The 20,738-nt window shown below is 43.4% G+C and overlaps 1 protein-coding gene across 1 annotated transcript in view; it reads left to right on the top strand.

Moving 5' to 3' along the window:
- Positions 1-14,272, top strand: part of LOC135573935 (nectin-1-like) — a 173,932-nt gene extending 159,660 nt beyond the window's left edge. Inside the window, exon 6 of the mRNA XM_065024143.1 lies at positions 12,376-14,272. Coding sequence (XP_064880215.1) covers positions 12,376-12,881 — 506 coding nt within the window. The 3' untranslated portion in view covers positions 12,882-14,272. The remainder of the gene's footprint in view (positions 1-12,375) is intronic.
- Positions 14,273-20,738: the final 6,466 nt, after the last annotated feature.

The raw sequence follows: 20,738 nt of genomic DNA, 5'->3' as shown, positions 1-20,738 counted from the left end.
TACTAGGACACACCGCCTCAGTGGTCTTCCTACTAGGGCACACCACCTCAGTGGTCTTCCTACTAGGACACACCACCTCAGTGGTCTTCCTACTAGGACACACCACCTCAGTGGTCTTCCTACTAGGACACACCACATCAGTGGTCTTCCTACTAGGACACACCACCTCAGTGGTCTTCCTACTAGGAGACACGACCTCAGTGTTAACAGTGGTCTTTCTACTAGGACACACCACCTCAGTGTTAACAGTGGTCTTCCCACCAGGACACACCACCTCAGTGTTAACAGTGGTCTTCCTACTAGGACACACCACCTCAGTGTTAACAGTGGTCTTCCTACTAGGACACACCTATCAGTGTTAACAGTGGTCTTCCTACTGGGACACACGCCTACCCATATAGCATGCATGTAGCCTACCCATATAGCATGCATGTAACCTAATGGACATCAGGGGAAGAGAGAGAGAAAGAGATAGGAGGGTTGAGATAGAGAGAGAGATATGAGGAGAGAGATGGAGAGGGATAGTGGTTGGGAGAGAGAGACAGTGGTGGGGAGAGAGATATAGTGGTGGGGAGAGAGATATAGTGGTGGGGAGACAGAGGGAGAGAGATAGTGGTGGGTAGACAGAGGGAGAGAGATAGTGGTGGGTAGACAGAGGGAGAGAGATAGTGGTGGGTAGACAGAGGGAGAGAGAGAGATAGTGGTGGGTAGACAGAGGGAGAGAGAGAGATAGTGGTGGGTAGACAGAGGGAGAGAGATAGTGGTGGGTAGACAGAGGGAGAGAGATAGTGGTGGGTAGACAGAGGGAGAGAGAGAGATAGTGGTGGGTAGACAGAGGGACAGAGATAGTGGTGGGTAGACAGAGGGAGAGAGATAGTGGTGGGTAGACAGTGGTGGGGAGAGAGAGATAGTGGTGGGGAGACAGAGGGAGAGAGATAGTGGTGGGGAGACAGAGGGAGAGAGATAGTGGTGGGTAGACAGAGGGACAGAGATAGTGGTGGGTAGACAGAGGGAGAGAGATAGTGGTGGGTAGACAGAGGGAGAGAGACAGTGGTGGGTAGACAGTGGTGGGGAGACAGAGGGAGAGAGAGATAGTGGTGGGGAGACAGAGGGAGAGAGATATATAGTGGTGGGGAGACAGAGGGAGAGAGATATATAGTGGTGGGGAGACAGAGGGAGAGAGATATATAGTGGTGGGTAGACAGAGGGAGAGAGATATATAGTGGTGGGTAGACAGAGGGAGAGAGATAGTGGTGGGTAGACAGAGGGAGAGAGATAGTGGTGGGTAGACAGAGGGAGAGAGAGATAGTGGTGGGGAGACAGAGGGAGAGAGATATATAGTGGTGGGGAGACAGAGGGAGAGAGATATATAGTGGTGGGTAGACAGAGGGAGAGAGATAGTGGTGGGTAGACAGAGGGAGAGAGATAGTGGTGGGTAGACAGAGGGAGAGAGATAGTGGTGGGTAGACAGTGGTGGGGAGACAGAGGGAGAGAGAGATAGTGGTGGGGAGACAGAGGGAGAGAGATATATAGTGGTGGGGAGACAGAGGGAGAGAGATATATAGTGGTGGGTAGACAGAGGGAGAGAGATAGTGGTGGGTAGACAGTGGTGGGGAGACAGAGGGAGAGAGAGATAGTGGTGGGGAGACAGAGGGAGAGAGAGATATATAGTGATGGGGAGACAGAGGGAGAGAGAGATAGTGGTGGGGAGACAGAGGGAGAGAGATAGTGGTGGGTAGACAGAGGGAGAGAGAGAGATAGTGGTGGGGAGACAGAGGGAGAGATAGTGGTGGGTAGACAGAGGGAGAGAGATAGTGGTGGGTAGACAGTGGTGGGGGAGACAGAGGAGAGAGAGATAGTGGTGGGAGACAGAGGGAGAGAGAGAGATAGTGGTGGGGAGACAGAGGGAGAGAGATAGTGGTGGGGAGACAGAGGAGAGAGAGATAGTGGTGGGGAGAGAGATATAGTGGTGGGGAGAGAGATATAGTGGTGGGGAGACAGAGGGAGAGAGATAGTGGTGGGTAGACAGAGGGAGAGAGATAGTGGTGGGTAGACAGAGGGAGAGAGATAGTGGTGGGTAGACAGAGGGAGAGAGAGAGATAGTGGTGGGTAGACAGAGGGAGAGAGATAGTGGTGGGTAGACAGAGGGAGAGAGATAGTGGTGGGTAGACAGAGGAGAGAGATAGTGGTGGGTAGACAGAGGGAGAGAGAGAGATAGTGGTGGGTAGACAGAGGGACAGAGATAGTGGTGGGTAGACAGAGGGAGAGAGATAGTGGTGGGGAGAGAGAGATAGTGGTGGGGAGACAGAGGGAGAGAGATAGTGGTGGGGAGACAGAGGGAGAGAGATAGTGGTGGGTAGACAGAGGGACAGAGATAGTGGTGGGTAGACAGAGGGAGAGAGATAGTGGTGGGTAGACAGAGGGAGAGAGACAGTGGTGGGTAGACAGTGGTGGGGAGACAGAGGGAGAGAGAGATAGTGGTGGGGAGACAGAGGGAGAGAGATATATAGTGGTGGGGAGACAGAGGGAGAGAGATATATAGTGGTGGGGAGACAGAGGGAGAGAGATATATAGTGGTGGGTAGACAGAGGGAGAGAGATATATAGTGGTGGGTAGACAGAGGGAGAGAGATAGTGGTGGGTAGACAGAGGAGAGAGATAGTGGTGGGTAGACAGAGGGAGAGAGAGATAGTGGTGGGGAGACAGAGGAGAGAGATATATAGTGGTGGGGAGACAGAGGGAGAGATATATAGTGGTGGGTAGACAGAGGGAGAGAGATAGTGGTGGGTAGACAGAGGGAGAGAGAGATAGTGGTGGGTAGACAGAGGAGAGAGATAGTGGTGGGTAGACAGTGGTGGGAGACAGAGGGAGAGAGAGATAGTGGTGGGGAGACAGAGGGAGAGAGATATATAGTGGTGGGGAGACAGAGGGAGAGAGATATATAGTGGTGGGTAGACAGAGGGAGAGAGATAGTGGTGGGTAGACAGTGGTGGGGAGACAGAGGGAGAGAGAGATAGTGGTGGGGAGACAGAGGGAGAGAGATATAGTGATGGGGAGACAGAGGGAGAGAGAGAGATAGTGGTGGGGAGACAGAGGGAGAGAGATAGTGGTGGGTAGACAGAGGGAGAGAGAGAGATAGTGGTGGGGAGACAGAGGGAGAGAGATAGTGGTGGGTAGACAGAGGGAGAGAGATAGTGGTGGGTAGACAGTGGTGGGGAGACAGAGGGAGAGAGAGATAGTGGTGGGGAGACAGAGGGAGAGAGAGAGATAGTGGTGGGGAGACAGAGGGAGAGAGATAGTGGTGGGGAGACAGAGGGAGAGAGAGATAGTGGTGGGGAGACAGAGGGAGAGAGATAGTGGTGGGGAGACAGAGGGAGAGAGAGATAGTGGTGGGGAGACAGAGGGAGAGAGAGATAGTGGTGGGGAGACAGAGGGAGAGGGAGAGATATTGGTGGGGACAGAGAGATAGTGGTGGGGAGAGAGATAGTGGTGGGGAGATATGTTGAATATATTGTTTGGGGTGGCGTTGTAGTCGGCTTAAAGTGTATTTTGAAGAATTTCTATGTTTTTGTCAGTTGAGAATGTAATCCTCTATGGGTGTTGGTTTGCAGGGTACAGCAGTATTGTTCAGGCTTGAGGTTGGACTGTAACAATGAGTTATGAGTCATACAGTGAAACTTCTATTATTTTCAAAGCTGGATGTGCTTGCTGCTTGACCGTAGATAATGATAATAAAGCCTTTGTCTCTCCCTCCCCCGCCCCTGCTGTCCCTCCTCCTCTCCCCTGCTGTCCCTCCTCTCCTTCCTCCCCCATGCTGTCCCTCCTCTCCTCCTCTCCCCTGCTGTCCCTCCTCTCCCCCTCCTGTCCCTCCCTCCTTCCCTAATGTCCCTCCATCCCTCCTTCCTCCCATCCTGTCCCTCCCTCCCTCTGTTCCTCCTCCCCCCATGCTGTCCCTCCTCTCCCCCCATGCTGTCACTTCCTGCTGTCCCTCCTCTCCCCCTGTTCCTGTTAGACAAGACCATCCTGTTCCTGTTAGACAAGACCACCCTGTTCCTGTTAGACAAGACCATCCTGTTCCTGTTAGACAAGACCACCCTGTTCCTGTTAGACAAGACCACCCTGTTCCTATTAGACAAGACCATCCTGTTCCTGTTAGACAAGACCACCCTGTTCCTGTTAGACAAGACCATCCTGTTCCTGTTAGACAAGACCACCCTGTTCCTGTTAGACAAGTCCATCCTGTTCCTGTTAGACAAGACCACCCTGTTCCTGTTAGACAAGACCACCTTGTTCCTGTTAGACAAGACCATCCTGTTCCTGTTAGACAAGACCACCCTGTTCCTGTTAGACAAGTCCATCCTGTTCCTGTTAGACAAGACCACCCTGTTCCTGTTAGACAAGACCATCCTGTTCCTGTTAGACAAGACCACCCTGTTCCTGTTAGACAAGACCATCCTGTTCCTGTTAGACAAGACCATCCTGTTCCTGTTAGACAAGACCACCCTGTTCCTGTTAGACAAGACCATGCTGTTCCTGTTAGACAAGACCACCCTGTTCCTGTTAGACAAGACCATCCTGTTCCTGTTAGACAAGACCACCCTGTTCCTGTTAGACAAGACCATCCTGTTCCTGTTAGACAAGACCACCCTGTTCCTGTTAGACAAGACCATCCTGTTCCTGTTAGACAAGACCATCCTGTTCCTGTTAGACAAGACCACCCTGTTCCTATTAGACAAGACCACCCTGTTCCTATTAGACAAGACCATCCTGTTCCTGTTAGACAAGCTGTTTGTCTAGACACTAACGCCTACCTGTACCTGTGTCTAAAAATACCTTCCAAATGCCACCCTAATCCCTATATAGTGCAGTATGCCATCCAAATGCCACCCTAATCCCTATATAGTGCAGTATGCCATCCAAATGCCACCCTAATCCCTATATAGTGCAGTATGCCATCCAAATGCCACCCTAATCCCTATATAGTGCAGGATGCCATCCAAATGCCACCCTAATCCCTATATAGTGCAGGATGCCATCCAAATGCCACCCTAATCCCTATATAGTGCAGTATGCCATCCAAATGCCACCCTAATCCCTATATAGTGCAGGATGCCATCCAAATGCAGGATGCCATCCAAATGCCACCCTAATCCCTATATAGTGCAGGATGCCATCCAAATGCCACCCTAATCCCTATATAGTGCAGTATGCCATCCAAATGCCACCCTAATCCCTATATAGTGCAGGATGCCATCCAAATGGCACCCTAATCCCTATATAGTGCAGGATGCCATCCAAATGGCACCCTAATCCCTATATAGTGCAGGATGCCATCCAAATGGCACCCTAATCCCTATATAGTGCAGTATGCCATCCAAATGCCACCCTAATCCCTATATAGTGCAGTATGCCATCCAAATGCCACCCTAATCCCTATATAGTGCAGTATGCCATCCAAATGGCACCCTAATCCCTATATAGTGCAGTATGCCATCCAAATGGCACCCTAATCCCTATATGGTGCAGTATCGTTATGCAGTATCATTATGCAGTAGTATCGTTATGCAGTAGTAAGGTCATGCAGTAGTATCGTTATGCAGTATCGTTATGCATTATTGTTATGCAGTAGTATCATTATGCAGTATCATTATCCAGTAGCATCATTATGCAATAGTATTGTTATGCAGTAGTAGCATTATGGAGTAGTGTTGTTATGCAGTAGTATTGTTATGCAGTACAGTTATGCAGTATCATTATGCAGTATTATTATTATGCAGTAGCATTATGCAGTAGTATCATTATGCAGTATCGTGATACAGTAGTATCATTATGCAGTAGTATAATTATGCAGTATCGTTATGCAGTAGTATCGTGATACAGTAGTATCGTTATGCAGTAGTATCGTTATGCAGTAGTATTGTTATGCAGTAGCATTATGCAGTATTGTTATGCAGTAGTATCATTATGCAGTATCGTTATGCAGTAGTATCATGATGCAGTAGTATCGTTATGCACTAGTATCATTATGCAGTATCGTTATGCAGTAGTATCGTGATACAGTAGTATCGTGATACAGTAGTATCGTTATGCAGTAGTATCAAATCAAATTTATTTATATAGCCCTTCGTACATCAGCTGATATGTCAAAGTGCTGTACAGAAACTCAACCTAAAACCCCAAACAGCAAGCAATGCAGGTGTAGAAGCACGGTGGCTAGGAAAAACTCCCTAGAAAGGCGAAAACCTAGGAAGAAACCTAGAGAGGAACCAGGCTATGTGGGGTGGCCAGTCCTCTTCTGGCTGTGCCGGGTGGAGATTATAACAGAACATGGCCAAGATGTTCAAATGTTCATAAATGACCAGCATGGTCGAATAATAATAAGGCAGAACAGTTGAAACTGGAGCAGCAGCACAGTCAGGTGGAAGTTGAAACTGAAGCAGCAGCATGGCCAGGTGGACTGGGGACAGCAAGGAGACATCATGTCAGGTAGTCCTGGGGCATGGTCCTAGGGCTCAGGTCAGTTGAAACTGGAACAGCAGCATGGCCAGGTGGACTGGGGAAAGCAAGGAGTCATCATGTCAGGTAGTCCTGGGGCATGGTCCTAGGGCTCAGGTCAGTTGAAACTGGAACAGCAGCATGGCCAGGTGGACTGGGGAAAGCAAGGAGTCATCATGTCAGGTAGTCCTGGGGCATGGTCCTAGGGCTCAGGTCAGTTGAAACTGGAACAGCAGCATGGCCAGGTGGACTGGGGAAAGCAAGGAGTCATCATGTCAGGTAGTCCTGGGGCATGGTCCTGGTATCGTTATGCAGTAGTATCATTATGCAGTAGTATCGTGATGCTGTAGTATCGTTATGCAGTAGTATCATTATCTACTATCATTGTGCAGTATCGTTATGCAGTATCATTATGCAGTAGTATCGTGATGCAGTAGTATCATTATGCAGTAGTATCGTGATGCTGTAGTATCATTATGCAGTATTGTTATGCAGTAGTATCATTATGCAGTATTGTTATGCAGTAGTATTGTTATGCAGTAGTATCATTATGCAGTATTGTTATGCAGTAGTATCGTTATGCAGTAGTATTGTGATGCAGTAGTATCATTATGCAGTATTGTTATGCTGTATCGTTATGATGTTGTATCGTTATGCAGTATCATTATGCAGTAATCAGTATGCAGTATCATTATGCAGTATCATTATGCAGTATCATTATGCAGTATCATTATGCAGTATCGTTATGCAGTATCATTATGCAGTATCATTATGCAGTATCGTTATGCTGTATCGTTATGCAGTATCGTTATGCTGTATCGTTATGCAGTATCATTATGCAGTATCATTATGCAGTATCGTTATGCAGTAGTATCATGATGCAGTAGTATCGTTATGCACTAGTATCATTATGCAGTATCGTTATGCAGTAGTATCGTGATACAGTAGTATCGTGATACAGTATTGTTATCAGTAGTATGCAGTAGTATCAAATCAAATTTATTTATATAGCCCTTCGTACATCAGCTGATATCTCAAAGTGCTGTACAGAAACTCAACCTAAAACCCCAAACAGCAAGCAATGCAGGTGTAGAAGCACGGTGGCTAGGAAAAACTCCCTAGAAAGGCGAAAACCTAGGAAGAAACCTAGAGAGGAACCAGGCTATGTGGGGTGGCCAGTCCTCTTCTGGCTGTGCCGGGTGGAGATTATAACAGAACATGGCCAAGATGTTCAAATGTTCATAAATGACCAGCATGGTCGAATAATAATAAGGCAGAACAGTTGAAACTGGAGCAGCAGCAGTATTGTCAGGTAGTATAGTCAGGTGGAAGTTGAAACTGAAGCAGCAGCATGGCCAGGTGGACTGGGGACAGCAAGGAGACATCATGTCAGGTAGTCCTGGGGCATGGTCCTAGGGCTCAGGTCAGTTGAAACTGGAACAGCAGCATGGCCAGGTGGACTGGGGAAAGCAAGGAGTCATCATGTCAGGTAGTCCTGGGGCATGGTCCTAGGGCTCAGGTCAGTTGAAACTGAACAGCAGCATGGCCAGGTGGACTGGGGAAAGCAAGGAGTCATCATGTCAGGTAGTCCTGGGGCATGGTCCTAGGGCTCAGGTATCATTATGAAACTGGAACAGCATTATGCATGGCCAGGTGGACTGGGGAAAGCAAGGAGTCATCATGTCAGGTAGTCCTGGGGCATGGTCCTGGTATCGTTATGCAGTAGTATCATCATATGCAGTATATCGTGATGCTGTAGTATCGTTATGCACTAGTATCATTATCTACTATCATTGTGCAGTATCGTTATGCAGTATCATTATGCAGTAGTATCGTGATGCAGTAGTATCATTATGCAGTAGTATCGTGATGCTGTAGTATCATTATGCAGTATTGTTATGCAGTAGTATCATTATGCAGTATTGTTATGCAGTAGTATTGTTATGCAGTAGTATCATTATGCAGTATTGTTATGCAGTAGTATCGTTATGCAGTAGTATTGTGATGCAGTAGTATCATTATGCAGTATTGTTATGCTGTATCGTTATGCTGTTGTATCGTTATGCAGTATCATTATGCAGTAATCAGTATGCAGTATCATTATGCAGTATCATTATGCAGTATCATTATGCAGTATCATTATGCAGTATCGTTATGCAGTATCATTATGCAGTATCGTTATGCAGTATCGTTATGCAGTAATCAGTATGCAGTATCGTTATGCTGTATCGTTATGCAGTATCGTTATGCTGTATCGTTATGCAGTATCATTATGCAGTATCATTATGCAGTATCGTTATGCAGTATCATTATGCAGTATCGTTATGCAGTATCGTTATGCAGTATCATTATGCAGTATCGTTATGCAGTATCGTTATGCAGTATCGTTATGCAGTATCATTATGCAGTATCGTTATGGAGTATCATTATGCAGTATCATTATGCAGTATCGTTATGCAGTATCATTATGCAGTATCATTATGCAGTATCGTTATGCAGTATCGTTATGCAGTATCGTTATGCAGTAATCAGTATGCAGTATCATTATGCAGTATCGTTATGCAGTATCGTTATGCAGTATCGTTATGCAGTATCGTTATGCAGTATCATTATGCAGTATCGTTATGCAGTATCGTTATGCAGTATCGTTATGCAGTATCATTATGCAGTAATCAGTATGCAGTATCATTATGCAGTATCATTATGCAGTATCGTTATGCAGTAATCAGTATGCAGTATCATTATGCAGTATTGTTATGCAGTAGTATCGTTATGCAGTAGTATTGTGATGCAGTAGTATCATTATGCAGTATTGTTATGCAGTAGTATTGTTATGCAGTAGTATCATTATGCAGTATTGTTATGCAGTAGTATCGTGATCTGTAGTATCATTATGCAGTAGTATCATTATCTTGTATCATGCAGTATCGTTATGCAGTAGTATCGTTATGCAGTAGTATCATTATGCAGTAGTATCGTTATGCACTAGTATCATTATGCAGTATCGTTATGCACTGTCGTTATGCAGTATCAGTATGCTGTATCGTTATGCAGTATCGTTATGCAGTAGTATCGTTATGCAGTAGTATCGTTATGCAGTATCGTTATACAGTATCATTATGTAGTATCATTATGCAGTATCGTTATGCAGTATCGTTATGCAGTATCATTATGCAGTAGTATCGTTATGCAGTATCGTTATGCAGTATCGTTATGCAGTATCATTATGTAGTATCATTATGCAGTATCATTATGCAGTATCGTTATGCAGTATCATTATGCAGTAGTATCGTTATGCAGTATCATTATGTAGTATCATTATGCAGTATCATTATGCAGTATCGTTATGCAGTATCATTATGCAGTAGTATCGTTATGCAGTATCGTTATGCTGTATCGTTATGCTGTATCGTTATGCAGTATCGTTATGCAGTATCATTATGTAGTATCATTATGTAGTATCATTATGCAGTACCGTTATGCAGTATCATTATGTAGTATCATTATGCAGTATCATTATGCAGTATCGTTATGCAGTATCATTATGCAGTAGTATCGTTATGCAGTATCGTTATGCTGTATCGTTATGCTGTATCGTTATGCAGTATCGTTATGCAGTATCATTATGTAGTATCATTATGTAGTATCATTATGCAGTACCGTTATGCAGTATCATTATGCAGTAGTATCATTATGCAGTATCGTTATGCAGTATCATTATGCAGTATCATTATGCAGTATCATTATGCAGTATCGTTATGCTGTATCGTTATGCAGTATCATTATGTAGTATCATTATGCAGTATCATTATGCAGTATCATTATGCAGTATCGTTATGCAGTATCATTATGCAGTATCATTATGCAGTAGTATCGTTATGCAGTATCGTTATGCTGTATCGTTATGCAGTATCATTATGCAGTATCGTTATGCTGTATCGTTATGCAGTATCGTTATGCTGTATCGTTATGCAGTATCATTATGCAGTATCATTATGCAGTATCGTTATGCAGTATCATTATGCAGTAGTATCGTTATGCAGTATCGTTATGCTGTATCGTTATGCAGTATCGTTATGCAGTAGTATCGTTATGCAGTATCGTTATGCTGTATCGTTATGCAGTATCATTATGCAGTATCATTATGCAGTAGTATCGTTATGCAGTATCGTTGTGCAGTATCATTATGCAGTATCGTTATGCAGTAGTATCATTATGCAGTATCAGTATGCTGTATCGTTATGCAGTATCGTTATGCAGTATCATTATGTAGTATCATTATGCAGTATCATTATGCAGTATCGTTATGCAGTATCATTATGCAGTAGTATCGTTATGCAGTATCATTATGCAGTATCATTATGCAGTATCGTTATGCAGTATCATTATGCAGTAGTATCGTTATGCAGTATCATTATGCAGTATCATTATGCAGTAGTATCGTTATGCTGTATCATTATGCAGTAGTATCGTTATGCAGTATCGTTATGCTGTATCGTTATGCAGTATCATTATGCAGTATCGTTATGCAGTATCATTATGCAGTAGTATCGTTATGCAGTATCATTATGCAGTATCGTTATGCTGTATCGTTATGCAGTATCGTTATGCAGTATCGTTATGCAGTATCGTTATGCAGTATCGTTATGCTGTATCGTTATGCAGTATCGTTATGCAGTATCGTTATGCAGTATCGTTATGCTGTATCGTTATGCAGTATCATTATGCAGTATCGTTATGCAGTATCATTATGCAGTATCGTTATGCTGTATCATTATGCAGTATCGTTATGCTGTATCGTTATGCAGTATCGTTATGCTGTATCGTTATGCAGTATCATTATGTAGTATCGTTATGCAGTAGTATCGTTATGCAGTAGTATCGTTATGCAGTAGTATCGTTATGCAGTATCATTATGTAGTATCGTTATGCAGTAGTATCGTTATGCAGTAGTATCGTTATGCAGTAGTATCGTTATGCAGTATTGTTATGTAGTATCATTATGCAGTATCGTTATGCTGTATCGTTATGCAGTATCATTATGCAGTATCATTATGCAGTATCATTATGCTGTATCGTTATGCAGTATCGTTATGTAGTATCATTATGCAGTATTGTTATGCAGTAGTATCATTATGCAGTATTATTATGCAGTAATCAGTATGCAGTATCGTTATGCAGTATCTTTTCAAAGTTGTTGCATGACCTGATCTCATACTCCAGGTATGATCCCAACCCTCTCTGCATTATCTTTACTTAATTATACATCTACTTGTACCATCTTTTCAAAGTTGTTGCATGACCTGATCTCATACTTCTGTACTTTAGGGATGATTCATATTAATTGTTACAGTTGCTGAATGATTCATTCTCTGCATGGCCATTTGTCTCACAAGGCTGAAAACAATAACCTTCAGATTTCCTGAAAGAGCATTTCATTATACACACTAAACTGATGACAATCATGATTTAATTTAAGCTTGAAAGTAAAGGCATTCTTTGCAAAACACCAGGGAATACTCATATCCTGTTCAAGACTTGTAGGATTTCAGTTTGCATTGGTGTCTGTTTCCAACATGTTTGTCTCTTTGGGGACGGTGTGTGATGGACAGACAGACTGGCTGTGTGTTTCTTTCTCTCTTTCCTCTGCATGTGGCTAGCGATGACTAAAGCTTGTTTTGTAGCGGGGGTTTAAAGCCACCTTTGGGGGTTGTCCACAGGCTCCTCCTCCTTCCTCCATCCTTTCTTCTCCCTTTGCTTATCCCTCCCTGTCTCCCTTCCCTCTTTCCTAAAAAATAGCACCTGCACACTGAGCACACTCCCTCCTCTTGTTCCCACCTGAGCACTGACACACCCCTTCCATCTGTCTTTTCCTACCCAGAATTCCCTAACAACCCACCACCTGGGGGCCCTGAGATCCCGCAGGAGCAGCACAATGCGGGTGCCGTCATCGGGGGCGCCGTGGGCGGGGTCGTCATGTTAGCGGCGGCCGCCACCCTGCTCTTTATATTCCTGCGCCGCCGCCAGCGCACCTTCAAGGGCGACTACAGCACCAAGAAACAGGTGTTTGGGAATGGCTACAGCAAGGCCGGGGGCCTGCCAGCCCACCCTCCCATCCCCAACAACCTGCAGTACCCAGACGACTCAGATGACGAGAAGAAGCCTGCCCAGATCGCTGTGACCGGAGGGTTCGAGGCAAGCGAGCGTGATTTTGACGGAGATGCGGAGGATTTGAAGAGGTCCTATTTCACGGTGGACGAAGGAGAGAGCAGAGATTATGACGAACGGACTCTTGCTTTCCAGTACGACCCTGAGACGGAGATAGCCGATGATATGGTGTCCCAAACCGATGGCTCTGTCATTTCAAAGAAAGAGTGGTATGTGTAGGGGACACAAGCAACCAAACCAACCAACCGACCTCCCGTCTCACCCTCCTACCCTTCCCCTACCACCACCACTACCACCCCTCACCTCCATTAGTCAACCCCATCCCGCCTTTCATCTCACACATTCAGTCCAGTGCCCCTCCAAACCCCCAACCCCATCAGAACCCAGTCAATTAAAACCATGTTTAAAAAAATGCACTATCAAGTCCTAAGGAGCATGCAACAACATCAAAATGTCAACAACAACAACAACACATTAAAATGTCAACAACACATCAAAATATCAACTACAACATTACATCAACATGTCAACAACATTACATCAACATGTCAACAACAACACATCAACATGTCAACAACAACACAGCAACATGTCAACATCAAAATATCAACTACAACATTACATCAACATGTCAACAACAACATGTCAACATGTCAACAACATTACATCAACATGTCAACAACAACATTACATCATGGTGTATTGAAATTCCATTAGATGAAACTGCAAATAATACTAAACACGGTTTGTCATTGGACTCATGCCCAACCACCATTGACTACCATTGGACTCATGTGCAACCACCATTGACTACCATTGGACTCGTGTGCAACCACCATTGACTACCATTGGACTCTTGTGCAACCACCATTGACTACCATTGGACTCTTGTGCAACCACCATTGACTACCATTGGACTCGTGTCCAACCACCATTGACTTTTCAAGGCCAGACAGAAAGAGTGATCTGGTCGCTTGGAAAATACAGGTGGATTATTGTTGTGTGTTTTTCCATGATATTCTAAATGTATTACATGTATAGAGACTTGGGAGAGATGAGGTATTTGCTGAGCACATTGTGAAAGTCCAACACTGGATGTATGATACATTGTTTTTTATTATTCTCGTCACCAATGCCTTTTCTGCCATAGTTTGTTTTTTTATAACTTGTTTATGTATGTTATGGGTTTAACTAGGGTAACTAGAGGGTACAGTAACTAAAGGGTACAGTAACTAGAGGGTACAGTAGCTAAAGGGTACAGTAACTAGAGGGTACAGTAACTAGAGGGTACAGTAACATGTCAATCGAAACAACAGGTTTATATACTGTAGATATATATGAGTTATCTGATTGTGTTGTTTTAAGAGAATGAGATGTAATGCCATTACAGCCCCTTCTTCTCTCCCTGGCTTCTTATTAACTAGCAACACTACACAACAATACAAGACTGGGTTTAACCCAATGATGTGTATAAACCCTGGATTGCTGATGCATTGTATTGGCCAATGAGAAGCTTTGAAGCCAACGGTTGGCTATATTGGCACTCCCCAGAACTCCATAAGAATCAAAGGAAGTCGACAGTATTTCAAATAAATGTTTCAAGGACAAAATTCCATCTATTTAAGTATTTTTGTTGTTGTAGTGGGGACAGTAACGCTAGTACTTTCAAAACATTATACTTTAAAGCGGCAATATGTATGTTTTTAGGAGACCTGACCAAAGTCACATGGAAATGTGTGTTATAGATCTGTCGTTATCATTGAAAGCCAGGCTAAGAAGTGGTATATCTGTTCTATGTGCGCTATTTCTGTGCTTCCCGTTCTTATGTTTCGTTTTTGCGTCTTTTACTTTCAGTTTATTACACCAGCTTCAAACAGCTGGAAATAAAATATGTTTTGTTATGTAAAAGATGTTTAGCAGCGGTTTAGATGATACAATGATTCTCAACCAGGAAATGGTGGAGCGATTGCTGCATAGTGCATATTTTTGGTTGTTGTGATATCCAATTGGTAGTTACATGCTTGTCCCATTGCTGACACTTCCCTACGGACTCGGGAGAGGCAAAGGTCGAGAGCCATGTGTCCTCCGAAAAACAACCCTGCCAGCCGCACCAATGTGTTCGGAGAAAACACCATCAAGCTGGCGCCATTAGTCAGCTTGCAGGTGCCCGTATTCAGCTTGCAGGCGCCCGGCCCACCACAAGGAGTCGCTAGAGCGCGATGGGACAAGGAAATCCCGGCCAGCCTCATGGGTCTCCGGTCACGGCCAGCTGTGACACAGCCTGGGATCGAACCCAGGTTTGCCGTGACACTTTAAGAACTGCGGTGCAGTGCCTCAGACCGCTACGCCACTCGGGAGGCATAGTGCATCTTTAAGGAAATATTTTTCCTTTTTTATTTGTATGTTTAGCTCACATAATATAATTAGAAAGTCTGCATTAAGGTGTCTGTTATAGAATACATGTTGAAAAACTAATGTAGACATTAATAAATGCATTTTTATAGCTTTTTTACACCCCCTGTAAGTAATCTAGTGTATATATAAATCATTGGTTTAACAATGTATTACAGCTCCCTGCATAGTATACTATAGGAGTACTATAGACTATAGTAGTGTAGTACAGAGTATACTATGTATTTTGGCCATGTATGTTCTAGCTGTTTTCCAAAGACATGACTGGTGTTTATTACTCTTCGGGGTGTGTACTGAGACCTGCGGCACATGTCAACACAACAAGCCATATGGACACGACAGTAATACATACAGGCCTAGAGGAGATGCCAGTAGATATAGAAGGACAATGTGCCGGAATGTGCCCTAGTTTTAGTTTCAGACGCTGAGTTGTTTTGGCGCCATCTTAGTTTGGCGGCCATTTTAGCTCCAGTGAGAAAACAGGTGAGAAGGGAGAAGGTCCTGCTGTCCTGAAGCATCCCTGTGACAAATTCTCTTGTTCTGGGTTGTAGCGGCATCATGTCATGTATTTTCAGCTTCTCTTACGCTCTGAGAAATGTCATTTCATGATCTGTATCTTAAACTTGAAAGGGTTTACCTAGGGGATTTACCTAGAGGGTTTACCTAGAGGGTTTACCTAAAGGGTTTACCTAAAGGGTTATCCTAAAGGGTTTACCTAAAGGGTTTACCTAGGGGGTTTACCTAGAGGGTTTACCGAAAGGGTTTACCTAAAGGGTTATCCTAAAGGGTTTACCTAAAGGGTTTACCTAGGGGGTTTACCTAGAGGGTTTACCGAAAGGGTTTACCTAAAGGGTTATCCTAAAGGGTTATCCTAAAGGGTTTACCTAAAGGGTTTACCTAGGGGTTTACCTAGAGGGTTTACCGAAAGGGTTTACCTAAAGGGTTTCCTAAAGGGTTATCCTAAAGGGTTTACCTAAAGGGTTTACCTAGAGGGTTTACCTAGAGGGTTTACCTAGAGGGTTTACCTAGAGGGTTATCCTAAAGGGTTATCCTAAAGGGTTATCCTAAAGGGTTACCTAAAGGGTTTACCTAAAGGGTTTACCTAGAGGGTTTACCTAAAGGGTTTACCTAGAGGGTTATCCTAAAGGGTTATCCTAAAGGGTTATCCTAAAGGGTTTACCTAAAGGGTTATCCTAAAGGGTTTACCTAAAGGGTTATCACAAAGGGTTATCCTAAAGGGTTTACCTAAAGGGTTTACCTAGGGGGTTTACCTAAAGGGTTATCCTAAAGGGTTATCCTAAAGGGTTTACAAAGGGTTATCCTAAAGGGTTATCCTAAAGGGTTATCACAAAGGGTTATCCTAAAGGGTTATCACAAAGGGTTATCCTAAAGGGTTTACCTAGAGGGATTACCTAAAGGGTTTGCCTAAAGGGTTTGCCTATTGTTTAATTACCCTAATTTTGTTATCATTGCTCTATTTTTCTTTATTCCAGTTTCTGTGTTTATTAGAGAGTTTGCATTACCTTGTGATTTCCGCAGAAGGCTTGTTCGATAGTGACTTTGAGTCTGTGGTGACTGTCTGACTGGGTAGAATTTGCCCTAAGGTACTATACCTCCACTCACAGCACCTTCTAACAGGACCCTCCAGTGGACCCAATGGAGACGAGGACAATGTGAAATGTGGGTGTTCATCTCTGCTTACAGAGAAACATGTTTTAAAAGCAAAGGGAACAGAAATATGAAAAATGTTGTCTAACTGAATTTAGCAGCCGGTGTTTTTTCTTTGTGTTTAAATATAAATATATATCTCAACAGTCTGGATAAAAGTCTTTCACAATCTAGTCCAGTTGTGGCCAATATAAAATATATTTGATTTGTTTAACACTTTTTTGGTTGCTACATGATTCCATATGTGTTATTTCATATTTTTGATGTCTTCACTATTATTCTACAATGTTTGAAAAAAGTAAAAATAAAGAAAAACCCTTGAATGAGTAGGTGTGTCCAAACTTTTGACTGTATATAATTTGTAACATCTCTATATGGATTCAAATGGGAGACAAATCAAACAGAAATAGATTCCTCTACAGCAGAACTGACTCCTTTAGAGAGGGGATTGGTTGGCTTTTAAACCCACAATATCTGCTGCCAGTAGCTGCGGTCCACTGCATAACTTTAACCTCAGTTTTCATGTGCAACTTTTAAGCCACTAACAGAATATTATTATGGTGAAAAAATCTATGCAACATCTGTAACCAAGTAGGAGTGGGAAATCTGTCCAGCGATGGACATCAAACACATAGAGGAGCCATTCTGACTTTAAACTGGTTGACATCTTAAGTCTTGTTTTATGCATGTGATTTTTATTTGAGAGTAGGTGGGAGTGGAAATATGGATGTTTTTAATGGTTCTCTTTTGTACAGAGAGCTAGTCTATGTCTTCACACATCAGCTCAGAGGGGAGGAGAACTCTTTGTGTCTGTAGGGAGGTGGGCAGTCAGTAGTTGGCAAAAGGATTTCATTATGTAGAGACAAAAGACCCAGGGTGCATCCCAAATTGTTCCCTATCATGTAAAGTGCACTACTTAGAACCAGTGGACTATATAGAGAATAGGGGGCACTACTTAGAACCAGTGCACCATATAGAGAATAGGGGGTACTACTTAGAACCAGTGGACTATAGAGAATAGGGGGCACTACATAGAACCAGTGCACCATATAGAGAATAGGGGGCACTACATAGAACCAGTGCACCATATAGAGTAAGTCGCTCTGGATAAGAGCGTCTGCTAAATGACTTAAATGTTAAAATGTTAATAGAGAATAGGGGGTACTACTTAGAACCAGTGGACTATATAGAGGATAGGGTGCACTACTTAGAACCAGTGGACGATACAGAGAATAGGGTGCATTACTTAGAACTACTATGTAGAATATAGGATGCACTACTTAGAACCACTATATAGAGAATGGGGTGCACTACTTAGAACCACTGTATAGAGAATGGGGTGCACTACTTAGAACCAGTGGACTATATTAGAGAATAGGGTGCACTACTTAGAACCACTATATAGAGAATATGGTGCACTACTTAGAACCAGTGGCCTATATTAGAGAATAGGTTGCACTACTTAGAACCACAATATAGAGAATGGGGTGCACTACTTAGAACCACTGTATAGAGAATGGGGTGCACTACTTAGAACCAGTGGACTATATTAGAGAATAGGGTGCACTACTTAGAACCAGTGGACTATATAGAGAATAGGGTGCACTACTTAGAACCACTATGTAGAGAATAGGATGCACTACTTAGAACCACTATATAGAGAATAGGGTGCACTACTTAGAACCACTATATAGAGAATAGGGTGCACTACTTAGAACCACCCCTATAGAGAATGGGGTGCACTACTTAGAGGCAGTGGACTATATTAGAGAATAGGGTGCACTACTTAGAGCCAGTGGACTATATAGAGACTAGGGTGCACTACTTAGAACATGTGGACTATATAGAGAATAGGGTGCACTACTTTGAACCACTATATAGAGAATGGGGTGCACTACTTAGAACCACTATATAGAGACTGGGGTGCACTACTTAGAACCAGTGGACTATTTTAGAGAATAGGGTGCACTACTTAGAACCACTATATAGAGAATAGGGTGCACTACTTAAAACCAGTGGACTATATAGAGAATAGGGTGCACTACTTAGAACCACTATATAGAGAATATGGTGCACTACTTAGAACCAGTGGACTATATTAGAGAATAGGTTGCACTACTTAGAACCACTATATAGAGAATGGGGTGCTCTACTTAGAACCAGTGGACTATATTAAAGAATAGGGTGCACTACTTAGAACCAGTGGACTATATAGAGAATAGGATGCACTACTTAGAACCACTGTATAGAGAATAGGGTGCAATACTTAGAACCACTATATAGAGAATAGGGTGCACTACTTAGAACCACTATATAGAGAATGGGGTGCACTACTTAGTACCAGTGGACTATATTAGAAAATATGGTGCACTACTTAGAACCTGTGGACTATATAGAGAATATTTTGCACTACTTAGAACCAGTGCACTATAATAGAGAACCCTAACCCATTCTAACACTAACCCATTCTAACACTTACCCATTCTAACCCATTCTAACCCTAACCCATTCTATCCCTAACCCTAACCCATTCTAACCCTAACCCCTCCTAACCCATTCTATCCCTAACCCATTCTAACCCTAACCCATTCTATCCCTAACCCTAACCCATTCTAACCCTAACCCATCCTAACCCATTCTATCCCATCCTAACCCTATCCCATCCTAACCCTAACCCATTCTAACCCTATCCCATCCTAACCCTAACCCATTCTAACCCATTCTAACCCTATCCCATCCTAACCCTAACCCATTCTTACCCATCCTAAACCTTACCCATTCTAACCCAAACCCATTCTAACCCATCCTAACCCTAACCCATTCTAACCCATCCTAAACCTTACCCATTCTAACCCAAACCCATTCTAACCCTAACCCATTCTATCCTATCCTAACCCTAACCCATTCTAACACTAACCCATTCTAACCCTATCCCATCCTAACCCTAACCCATTCTAACCCATCCTAAACCTTACCCATTCTAACCCAAACCCATTCTAACCCTAACCCATTCTATCCTATCCTAACCCTAACCCATTCTAACACTAACCCATTCTAACCCTAACCCATCCTAAACCATTCTAACCCTAACCCATTCTAACCCATCCTAACCCATTCTAACCCATCCTAACCCATTCTAACCCTAACTCATCCTAACCTTAACCCATTCTAACCCTATCCCATCCTAACCCTAACCCATTATAACCCATCCTAACCCATTCTAACCCTAACTCATCCTAACCCTAACCCATCCTAACCCATCCTAACCCTATCCCATCCTAAGCCTAACCCTAACCCATTATATCCCAGTCTAACCCATCCTAACCCTAAACCATTCTAACACTAACCCATTCTAACCCATCCTAACCCATTCTTACTAATTCTAACCCATTCTAACCCATACGAAGCCATTGTAACCCTAACCCGTCCTAACCCTAACCCATCCTAACTCATTCTATCCATAACCCTAACCCATCCTAACCCTAACCCATCCTAACCCTAACACATTCTAACCCTAACCCATCCTAACTCATTCTATCCATAACCCTAACCCATCCTAACCCATTCTAATTCTAACCCATTCTAACCCATCCTAACGCATCCTAACCCATTCTAACCCTAACCCATCCTAACCCATTCTAACCCTATCCCATCCTAACCCTAACCCAATCTAACCCTAACCCTAACCCATCCTAACCCATTCTAACCCATTCTAACCCTATCCCATCCTAACCCTAACCCAATCTAACCCTAACCCTAACCCATCCTAACCCATTCTAACCCATTCTAACTCTATCCCATCCTAACCCTAACCCATTCTAACCCTAACCCTAACCCATCCTAACCCTAACCCATTCTAACCCATTCTAACCCATCATAACCCCCATCCTAACCCATCCTAACCCATTTAGCCATCCTAAGCCTAACCCATTCTAACCCATTCTAACCCATTCTAACCCTAACCCATTCTAACCCTAACCCATTCTAACCCATCAT

This window comes from Oncorhynchus nerka, linkage group LG11 (genome assembly GCF_034236695.1).
Source record: "Oncorhynchus nerka isolate Pitt River linkage group LG11, Oner_Uvic_2.0, whole genome shotgun sequence".
In the NCBI taxonomy this organism is placed as follows: domain Eukaryota; kingdom Metazoa; phylum Chordata; class Actinopteri; order Salmoniformes; family Salmonidae; genus Oncorhynchus; species Oncorhynchus nerka.
This window is presented reverse-complemented; position numbering and strand designations above follow the sequence as displayed.